The sequence below is a fragment of the Phyllopteryx taeniolatus genome, chromosome 13, assembly GCF_024500385.1.
Source record: "Phyllopteryx taeniolatus isolate TA_2022b chromosome 13, UOR_Ptae_1.2, whole genome shotgun sequence".
Classification (NCBI taxonomy): Eukaryota; Metazoa; Chordata; class Actinopteri; order Syngnathiformes; family Syngnathidae; genus Phyllopteryx; species Phyllopteryx taeniolatus.
The window spans coordinates 5,292,172-5,303,739 of NC_084514.1; the positions used below are offsets into that span (position 1 = coordinate 5,292,172).

At 43.1% G+C, this 11,568-nt stretch overlaps 1 protein-coding gene across 3 annotated transcripts; it reads left to right on the top strand.

Annotated features, from left to right (window-relative positions):
- The first annotated feature begins 5,784 nt into the window (after positions 1-5,784).
- Positions 5,785-10,044, top strand: ptafr (platelet-activating factor receptor). Of its 3 annotated transcripts, none has more exons than XM_061795778.1 (3): positions 5,785-5,904; positions 6,262-6,309; positions 7,197-10,044. In XM_061795778.1, the coding sequence occupies exons 2-3, from the start codon at positions 6,295-6,297 to the stop codon at positions 8,355-8,357; spliced, it is 1,176 nt and encodes a 391-aa protein (XP_061651762.1). In that variant the 5' UTR covers positions 5,785-5,904; positions 6,262-6,294; the 3' UTR covers positions 8,358-10,044. The 3 variants fall into 3 exon arrangements, with proteins under 3 accessions (XP_061651762.1, XP_061651763.1, XP_061651761.1); XM_061795779.1 differs by lacking the exons at positions 5,785-5,904; positions 6,262-6,309 and adding an exon at positions 6,406-6,544 and having other exon boundaries at positions 7,197-7,823; positions 7,970-10,044; XM_061795777.1 differs by lacking the exons at positions 5,785-5,904; positions 6,262-6,309 and adding an exon at positions 6,408-6,544.
- The last annotated feature ends 1,524 nt before the right edge of the window (positions 10,045-11,568 follow it).

Sequence of the window (11,568 nt, forward strand, 5' to 3'; positions counted from 1 at the left end):
ACGTTTGCCCAGGAAGCAAAATTGTCACCGATATTCACACACATTAATTTCCTCATTAACTTACTGCCTGTAGTAAATATCCATCCATCCATCCATTTTCTGAGCTGCTTCTCCTCACTAGGGTCGCGGGCTGTAGTAAATATAAAATACTAAAATAAAAATAAAATAATAAAAAAAAGGACAAAGATCGCAAGCCTCTGCAGTTCTAATTGGGCACCTTTTTGACCCTATTGGACAATTTCCATTGTTCCACTTTAACAATTTATTGGCTATTCTGTGTTGATATAAAATACATAAATGTAATGAACAGCAAAAAGTAAGCATTTTTTTCACCTCAACACCATCTGTTGGTTCATGTACAGTGCTGACACATTTGCCCCTAATAAAAATTGTCCATGCACTTTTTTTGTCCATGCAGTGTTATCGCTACTCTACATGAAATATAAACCCACAATAAAATAAATACCAAATTTTATATATATATATATATATATACATCCATTTTCTGAGCCGCTTCTCCTCACTAGGGTCGTGGGTGTGCTGGAGCCTATCCCAGCCATCATCGGGCAGGAGGTGGGGTACACCCTGAACTGGCTGCCAGCCAATCGCAGGGCACATACAAACAAACAACCATTCGCACTCACATTCACACTTACGGGCAATTTAGAGTTGTCAATTAACCTGACACGCATATTTTTGGGATGTGGGAGGACCCGGAGTGCCTGGAGAAAACCCACGCAGGCATGGGGAGAACATGCAAACTCCACACAGGCGGGGCCGGGGATTGAACCCCGGTCCTAACCTGACACGCATATTTTTGGGATGTGGGAGGACCCGGAGTGCCTGGAGAAAACCCACGCAGGCATGGGGAGAACATGCAAACTCCACACAGGCGGGGCCGGGGATTGAACCCCGGTCCTCAGATCTGTGAGGCATATGCTCTAACCAGTCGACCACTGTGCCACCTTTTATATATATATATATTGTATTATTTTTTTTAAACCACATCACCAGATGGTTGGGCACTTTCACACTTGCCCCTACAGCAAAAATCATCATTGCAGTGTACTACACACATTAATGTAACAATTTAATGAGCACTCTGTGTTAAATATAAAATGCATAAATGTAATGTTTATTTTACCAGAGCGCCATTTGTTGGATCATGGAAGTCACTGCCACATTTGCCCCTAATGCATATTGAAAAATGACCACATACTGTAAATATACACACGCAAGCATACTTGTAGGATCTAGCATTGACATTTACTAGGGAGACAACAAAGAGGGTGTTGGTTGTACGTGTTCCACCCAGCCCTGATTTGGTCTGTAGTGGGACTTGAACCAGCAACCCTATGGTCCCCAAGTCTCTAAGCACTTCGAGACTTACCTACCCACCATTGAGGACTTGTACGCTGCCAGAACTAAGACAAGGGCGTGCAAAATCCTCTCGGACCCTGCGCACCCAGGTCACCAGCTCTTCCAGCTCCTTCCCTCAGGTAGGCGCTACCGATCAATGCAAACTAGAACTAGTAGACATTCCAACAGCTTCTTCCCTCTTGCGATCAACTTCTTAAACACCTGACCTACAATTCCATTACAACATGGTGGCAATTTTTTGACTTCGTTGTCACATTTCTGTGGGGCCAATTATGTATTACTCGTGCACTCGCTGTAGTTGTCTCGCCATGCTGCACTATTTGCATATACTGGCCACTCATGCACACTGTTTGAGGAGTATCTGTAACATTTGCACAACCAACATTGTCCCAGATTATCGCACTACTCGTCACTTTAAACTGCATACACTCCTTGAAGTCTCAGCGCCCCTTGCACAATGGTCATTGCACCGGTCTATTGCAATATTAGTCATTCGAACTGCTCTAAGTGCTAGAGGACTCTGCATCTTTTTGCACAATTGTTTTTTGTCAATGTCTTTATGTCTCCAAAGTGTTCTGTAAATTGACTGTCTGTTGTACTAGAGCGGCTCCAACTACCGGAGACAAATTCCTTGTGTGTTTTGGACATCCATCCATCCATCCATTTTCTGAGCCGCTTCTCCTCACTAGGGTCGCGGGCGTGCTGGAGCCTATCCCAGCTGTCATCGGGCAGGAGGCGGAGTACACCCTGAACTGGTTGCCAGGCAATCGCAGGGCACATAGAAACAAACAACCTTTCGCACTCACAGTCATGCCTACGGGCAATTTAGAGTCTCCAGTTAATGCATGTTTTTGGGATGTGGGAGGAAACCGGAGTGCCCGGAGAAAACCCACGCAGGCACGGGGAGAACATGCAAACCCCACACAGGCGGGGCCGGGGATTGAACCCGGGTCCTCAGAGCTGTGAGGCTGACGCTCTAACCAGTCGGCCGCCGTGTTTTGGACATACTTGGCAAATAAAGATGATTCTGATTCTGATTCTGATTCTTAGTGTTTGTACATTCATTTGGAACTCCACTGGGAGTCCCAGGAGATAGGCAGCTCCAACAGGCTTTGATCGACACATAAAAAAAACAACAACATCCACTTGTCAAGTCTCATCTTATTTAGAAGTACAGATGCCCCAGCCTGTTGAGCTTACCCTCCCATCGTCTTCTATTTCTCACTGTGGGGGGACATTCCTCAAAACTCAGCCTTTGGCATGCAGTAAATCTCCCTGAGAGCGATCTTACATTAGAGCGCTGTGCCAGGTGATATGTACAGTATGTTCTGGGCCAATACCACAGGTTCATTAGAACACCCATCTTTGTCACCCATGTTAGCGAAGGCGGAGTGGCGAAGGAGTAGGAAAAAAAAAGTGTTAACGGGATATGAAGCGTTCTGCACATGTGGCTCCCTCCCTTCCCGTCTCCTAAAGGAATGCTTGACTTCTGACTACACAGCTCTTTTAAGGCGAACGCACGCTCACCTATATAAAAAAAAGCTGTTAAGGTGCTAGGAGCTATCGTTTTGCCGTCTCTGCATGCCTGGGCTAACAGTTAAACTACATGGGAGAAACTGTGTAGCGTTGCAGCCCATCATGGTTTCCCCATTTTAATCTGATTACGTTTTAAAGATGAGAATTTTAAAGATGAGATGAGAGAATGGATGTAACAGCATACTGGTGGTTAAGCATAAGCTTTTGTTGTTTAAGACAACCCTCTAAATTTGGATGATTGGTGTTAAAAACGTACTGGCTCCATTCTTCAACCGATTGACCGACCGTCCGATCGACCAACCGGGTCGACTGATTGACCATTAAATCTGATTGTAAGAATCCTGGATCACGCTTTTCCGGATCTGCACCAAATATCCCTATAGTTTTCCAACAAATTTTGTCAGATGTGGGATGGTTAGCCTTGAGACCAGTTGGAAGAAAGCTGCCTCATTTGTGTCACGGTCGATGTACATTATTTTCAACCATATGGAGTCCTGTAACAAAGGGTGTCAAAAATAGAATCTTAATCTTAATACCAGTTTGGCTGACCCTTGCAACAGGTGACACCTGGCTCATTCATGTCTTAATCAATGTATAGGTTTTTCAACATGATAAGTCCTGTGAAAAATGATTACAGAAGTGGAACATTAGCCTTGAGATCAGTTGGGACGACTGCGACAGGTGACAGGTTTTTAAACCCAGTGGACGAAATTCTAATCTAGGTTGAGGGTGCTACTTTTCAGAGTCCTGTGACAAATGGTGTCAGAAGTGGGATGGTTCGACTGGAGACCAGTTGGGAGCACACGTAAACTGATGACGCCTCACTCAAATGTACATGGTTTTCCAACCCAATAGACCTGATTCTAATCCAGGGTGAGGGTATTACTTTTCAGAGTCCTGTGACAATGGGTGAGGCACTAGGAGGATTGGAATTGGGCATTTATGTGGCACATGTGCCTGCCTCCTGAATGGGACGGTAGTATGTTTGTGTACAAGATTTGCCTATTATGCCAAGGAGCCTGGCTCATTCGTGTCGTGGTCAATGTACAGGTTATTCAACTCAACAGGCTTGATTCTCATCTAGGTTGAGGGTACTGATTCTGGCAAAAGTGTGATAGAGAATGTAATTTCTGCAGTTGTGTACGTGATGGTGTCAGAAGCGGGATGGTTTCGCAATGAGGCCATCTGTGGCATAACCATACCAAAGGACCTGGCTCTCAGGCTCAGTCTACGAGTTTGAAGCCAATAGATAGAGGGCTGAGGGTACTAGTCTTCAGAGTTCTGTGAAAATGGGTGTCAGATGTGGGATGGTTAGCCACGGTTTTCGTGGCATGTTCAGTTAGAGAGTAGTGCACTTGTGTACACAATTTGGCTAACATGCCAAAGGCTTTTAGTCTTTGGTGGGTTTGTCCGTGTACAGATTTGTCAACCACGTCGACTTGGTTAAAATCTGTGCAAATGGTATTAATAAAGCTACTATTGTAATCATTGAAGCTCTCTTTCCCTAGCATTTGCAAAGAAAGCAATGGTAAATGTCTGGTAGTCATATAGGGCACGGCCACCATAAAGAGTTGTTGTTTTCTTGCTTTGATTGGCAAGCTAATTGCACCAATAAAGCTTGACACTGTGATTAAGAGAAGAGAAGGCTCTGTCTGAACAGAAACATGCTCATGCAGAGCTGCGAGGCCTGCTTTGACAGGCCTGGTCTGACCTCTAGTGGTTAGAAAGCAACACTTGCAACCTTCTTCTACATAGAATACATTCCATAAGGATCTTTTAGCGTAAGGGCTGTAAAAGCTAAGATAATTATAATGTGAAATTGTGATTTCTAAAGAACAATCAAATTTAATTAATGGTGTGAAACTGGTGTTAATTTGGGACAAATTTGTTCAATTTCAATACAAGATTAACTTTGATTTTAATGAAACTGACAGGATGTCAACGTGTGTTTTATACTAGCTTTTAAGTGTCTTGAAAAGTGTGAGAAAGACCAAAGTTCTTGTTTTATATAAAGTAGGCCTAAATGGAAACCAAATTCATCACATGCCACCAAATATGGAAATGGCGCAACACAAACATTTAATTTCCCCAACGTTCCCAAAGACAATAAGAAACAGATCTTCCTTTCAGTAGAGTTTAGAAAATCTGACTGATTATGGTTCAAGAAAGAGCTTAATGTTCCTAACTGTATGACGGAAGTGTAAAACATTACCACACGTATATAGTAAAACTAAGTAAAACTATAACTACTCTTCGAAGTACAGTTTTGTTATATAAAAGTAGAAACTTACTTTTATTGATAAGCTTCTCTGATAATTTTAATGCTAGTTATTAGCATGATTACATTTCAGCTACATGCTATTGAGCATTTAGCATGTTATTGAGAGTTTTTCTTTTTTATTATTATTTGTAATTGTAGTAATTGCTCATACGCAGCCATACACTTTTGCTTTCATCACACTTTCCCCTCTTTGCCATTGTAGGTATGCTCTTGTGGTGAGAAGAACACACACACACACACACACACACACACACAAAGCATAAGAAAAAAGGAAAAACAGTAGAGTTATCCTTAAATGCTTACTGAGTGACATCATGCATTATGATGGTTTGAACTCCAAGCCTTTTTTTTTTCCAGAAAAGTTTGGTTCAAATATAACATGTATCAATGCTGTAGGCCCATGTTTTTTTTAAGTTTGGGAAATCTCTGATATTCAGGAATGTGAGGATCAGTAAAATAGAACTGCGGTAAAACAGCACACAATGACTTAATTAAAAGGCATACGTCAATGTGAAGTAAGTGTAAAACTCCAAGATTTCTCCAGCATGGGCGTGTCTTCTTCAATTTGGCTGACAGGATTGTTACACCATGTGGGATTTCCCAAGACGTTTGCACCTCCTTCTTTTTGATACTTGACGCTTGCCTTCACTTTGACTCCCACTGACACTTCCAGACACGCAGACAACACACAGAGAAGACACCGCGTGGTAAGTCAAGACAATTTTGAATGTGACTTTCATATTTTGTGCCTTAAAATCCCATTTTCTGGCAAGTTATAACCTCAATAGATGCTCAGGATGTATTTTAGGATTTAAGTGTTATGATTACATTTGACATTTAACGTCTAACATCTGGCAGTTTTTATTAGAGTTGAAAAACTATTAAAACTACCATAAATATTTGGGAAAAGCATGCTTAGAACTTTAACCAGAAGCATACAAAATAATTGTGCAATGCATGTTTTCTTTGACACATATTGATGAAAGATGTTTGCGCCTTGACTCAGTGACCTGTATGAAGACACCCAACATTGACTTCCGCTTAACACGCTCTTTCTTTCACAGTTGAAATATAAGCAGACACGAGAGGGCCGCCAGATGCGAGAAACCATGGTAAAACTTCCTATTTAATGTATTGCTTCACTTTTGCTTACGTCTTGTCTTACGTTTGTGCCGACGTGCACTATTTACATAACAGACCTATGTAATTAGAGCGTCTGCCTCACAGTTCTGAGGACCGGGGTTCAATCCCCGGCCCCGCCTGTGTGGAGTTTGCATGTTCTCCCCGTGCCTGCGTGGGTTTTCTCCGGGCACTCCGGTTTCCTCCCACATCTCCAAAACATGCATGGTAGGTTAATTGACAACTCTAAATTTCCTGTAGGTGTGAGTGCGAATGGTTGTTGGTTTGAATGTGCCCTGCGATTGGCTGGCAACCAGTTCAGGGTGTACCCCGCCTCCTGCCCGATGATAGCTGCGATAGGCTCCAGCACGCCCGCGACCCGAATGAGGAGAAGCGGCTCAGAAAATGGATGGATGGATGGATAGACCTATATAATCCATTGTGAAAACTACATGAAGTGTCACTGACAAAATGCGAGTAGTTACAGCTCAGTATCTGTTTTGGTTTTGGAGGGTGAGGTTAAAGTTGAATTAACATTTTCAGGGGTGTTAATGTAATTTCCTTAATGACCATAATGAAAATAGTATGTAGTCACGGTCCGTTTAATGCATCGTTAAGTGTATTTTGGCTTTGCCATTGTTCTTATGGGAAAAATGTGTTTGAAATTTGAAGCAATCTTAAATTCAGCCTAGCAGGATGGATTGTTTTTGAGTTCCAATGGTCTATTATGTTTTTGGTTGAAGGCCACGACTTTGGGATAGTTTTCCCTCCAGTCATCATAGTAAATAAATAATCATTCTGTTTCTTTTGACGTCATTTACAATTTGCTTGGTGTGGTGAATCTCTGTTGTTACAATGGGTTGTGTCTTGTCTCCCACAGACAGAAACATGGCTTTCCACGACAGAAAGCGCCGCGGAAGTCATGATTCTGCCGTTTACGGCCACCAATGACTCGAACTTCCTGGACTCGCCTTTTCGTTATCAGCTTTTCCCCACAGCATATGGCATCATCTTCATCCTTGGACTCTTTGCCAACATTTATGTGCTGTTTGTGCTGCGCCGCCTACGAGAAGCCAAAGCCATGGGGGAAATCCGCATCTACATGACCAACCTGACCATCGCAGATCTCCTCTTCGTGTGTGCCCTCCCCTTCTGGATTGGCTATTACAGCCGCCAAGGCACGTGGATCTACAAAGACTTTCTGTGCCGACTGACCGGCTCGTTGTTCTTCATCAACACCTACTGCTCCATCCTCTTCCTTGGTGCCATCAGTGTCAACCGGTACTGGGCGGTCACCCGGCCTTTAGACGCGGCCTCGTCGGACCACAGGCGCCGCGGAATCGCCGTTTGTGTTGTCATCTGGTTGACGACTGTCTCCATGGCTGTTCCTTTTCTCGCCAGTCCAGGCACCAACCAGGACAGGAACGTCACCCGCTGTTTCGAAGGCTACCAGAATGGGGACGACTCGTCCAAAAGAGTGGTGGCCGCCACGCATTTTGCAATCATCGTAATGTTTTTTGTCGTTTTCGCGCTCGTGGTAGTGTGTAACCTCCTCATCGCCCGAACCTTGTTCTCCCAAAGCGCTCCTCTCTCTGAGCTAAAGTCCGGAACGGTTTTATCCAGGAAGTCCAACATGACTATCTCCTCATCCAGGAGGCCTACAGGGGTGAAACGCAGGGCTGTGCAGATGCTTATGGCGGTGGTCGGCGTATTCGTCCTGTGCTTCCTGCCTCATCACGTGGTCCAAGGCTTCTGGACGCTGGCGGTACTGCAGATCCAAGAGGGGTGGGGCCACGTGGACTGGAATGGCGAAACTGTTCAGACGCTCAACGACGCGCATCAGTTGACCTTGCTTCTCATGGGTCTCAACTGCATTTTGGATCCGGTGGTGTACTGTTTCGCCACCAGAAAGTTTCGACGGTTCATCATGGCTCATCTGAAGAGGCTGGTGAAGGGCGAGAGCTGCTCCCACACCGTCACCTCGCAGATCTCTTTGGACAGCCGACACCACAGTCAGAGACTTCCTGATGAGCTCCATTAGCCCGAGCTGCTTTGACTTGAACACACCCAAGAAGTGGCATAATAAACGGTATCGGGTTACACCAGGAGATCATGTTTTCTCTATCCCATCCATACAGCCATTTTTCTAGACTGCTTATCCTGGGCTGGAGCCTGTCCTGGCTGATTTTAGGTCAAAGGTTGACTACAACCTTGGACTGGTCGCCAGTCAAACAGAAGGCACATAGAGAGAGACAACCTTTCGCACTCACATTCAAACTGTCACTGAGTGGGAACTGAACCAAAGCTCAGGCAGTGTACCACTACGCCATCAGTGACTGTTCTGTCCATGCCATTTGTAAAATGAAATGGTACCAAATAAAGAGAATACACTGTTGGGAATAAATTAGTACAATTGAATGGAACAAACATAACAATTAAGGTTGTAAATGTCGGCCAGTGCTTCTGCTAGTGCTTAGGCCAGCAGAAAAGACCTTGTTTCTTCTGACTACTGCTTATCTTTTTATGTGAAGACTAAATTGCATCAATCCGGCTTCCTGTGTGAAGTACGCACAGAAAAGAAGAAGTTTTGCAAGCAGAAGTCTGTGAGATTCTCTGCGAGTCTGACTCTTTATTTTCACCAAAAGAACTCCACAACAAACAATGTAGTCAGTTAATTAGGTAATGCAGTCAGTGCCTTTTAATGTTTTTATTTCTGACATGGCATCAATAAAATATACAGCATTTTCCACCAGTCAAGTGCGAGGACGCAGAAGTAATTCTGTCAAAGTTACGTGTTCCCTTCGGGCATCTGATATTGTGACATTTTCAGCTCCCTGGTGATTATTCACAGTGACAAAAACAACAGTGGGTTCTCTGCTTTATTGTATTCTGAGAAGATGGTGAGTCTTGCACGTTATTTTGAGTTGCTTGTGGTGTGTTTTCGTCACCGTATAGTGACAATCTCACCGAGCAGTAAGCACACCCTGTGGACTACAGATAGTCAACTAGTGGTTTTATAGGTGATTGTGTGAGTTGGAGTCCACATTCAGTTGCTCTATCTGCCTAATCAGATGTTCACGGCAGAACTGAGGATGTGCTCTCCGCAGTCATGCGTGTGGGATCCAGATCTGTGTAGGCTAGGTTAGTGCTTGAGTAATTCATGTACAGGTGTCCGTTGTTCTCGGCCTGCGGAAGACCGCCCCTGTGATGCAAAAAAAAAACTATAAATAAATACATATTTTACAATGTAAAAAAAATAAGAAAAATAAATACATAATATCACGGCACGGTGGACGACTGGTTAGAGCGTCTGCCTCACAGTTCTGGGGACCGGGGTTTAATCCCCGGCCCCGCCTGTGTAGAGTTTGCATGTTCTCCCCGTTTCTGCGTGGGTTTTCTCCGGGCACTCTGGTTTCCTCCCACATCCCAAAAAACATGCGTGGTTGGTTGATTGAAGACTCTAAATTGCCCGTAGGTGTGAATGTGAGTGCGAATGCTTGTTTGTTTATGTGTGCCCTGCGATTGGCTGGCAACCAGTTCAGGGTGTACCCCGCCTCGTGCCCGAAGATAGCTGGGATAGGCTCCAGCACTCCCGCGACCCTAGTGAGGATAAGCGGCTCAGAAAATGGATGGATGGACATAATATCACACCTATCTGATGCAACTGAAATTGGAAAATAATGTAAAATACATAAATGTGTCATTAAATAAATGAATATATATGTACACGTGTGTGTGTGTGTGTGTGTGTCTCAGTCAGGGTAAGATTGGTCCCCTCGGCCACTTGCTCCCATGTGTCTTTCTCCTGTCGTTGCCAGTACCAGTTGTCCAAGGCCGGCCAACTTGGTGCGCTGCAGTCCAGGCTGACTTTCTGTCCCACTGGTACCGGGTAGTCCGGTCTGACTGTCAGTTGGAGCTTGGTACTTACCACCTGAACCAAGTTGTAAGCTACGTACAGGAAAACAAGCACAGGGCAGTACATGGCTCATTGGTAAAAATCACAGTTCAAAGGGCCAATGCCAAAATTGCGATTATAGTGTATAGTATAGAGGAAATGATAGTAAAATCCAAGGGGGGGAAAAGGCACATGAAAATACATTTATACATTGAGAAAAACTCACAATGTTAAAAGAATGACGTCATGATACGATGAGAAAAAACATTGTCTTTAGTCAAGAGAGAAAAAAACATTTCATATTTCCTAGAAAAAGTCATTATTTTATGACAAAAACCTTTGACTGTTATGATGCATGATATTAATATTACATGAAGAAAGTCGTAATATTAATACTAGTTGTCTATTTTTCCATAAGAAAAGTTGTAATCTTATGTGTTCGTAATATTACAAGTATAAGAATAAAATTGTAATGTGATAATTCAGTTATAATCTCTTAACGTGACGAGAATCAAGTCATATCTTTTTGACACACCCAAAAAATCAAAACCATTTACATTCATTAAATTGTAATATACTTTTTTTTTAAAAACTGTTAATATTAACAAACTTCAAGAAATAAATTCTTATTTGGTCAATGGCTTGGAAATAACAAAGGCAAGACTATTATTCGATATTTTGGGAAAAACTTCTTTTACATATTATATGATGATGTTAAATGGCCTTATTACCTGTGCTGAACACGAAGCATAAGAAGAGGCTGCGTGATCGAGTCATGCTGTTGAAAGTGTCACTCAGAAGTGAGTAAGAGAAGTAAAAGTAAAAGTTCAAGTGCGGAGGAAGTGAGACAGGCAAAGGGACGAGAGGGGAAGTGTTGAGTTCCCTTACAGATGTTCCCTGATCAAACGAGTCAACAGAAAAATGGTGTTTGACCGAAAAATGTGATTAAAAAGAAGAAATAACTGTAAAGATTTTGCCCATAGAGTTGTGATAATGTGACCTCACTAGACCTTATTTAAGCGAGCAAAAGGATCAAGTGTGTTTTTTACATGTTTTTATTTTTTTGTGACACGTTTTTGAAAGAATGAGATGAGGAATATGCATGAGAAGTAAGCAGTCACTATGAAAGTAGAATGACTCCAGCGTTGCCCAAGTAGTCCACCGGCATTCTTCACGTACTTTAGCCACCAAGTGTTTCAGTGTCATCATACTTGGAAACAGTTGCCAGTTAAGCAAAGTTTAGCCGTCGCATTGGTTTCATTTTATTAGGGTTCTATTACCTGTTTTTGTTTCCACAACTGCTGGCTTGATAGGCCTCTCGACCAGTATTGATCAGGTTTTTGTAGACAATGGACTT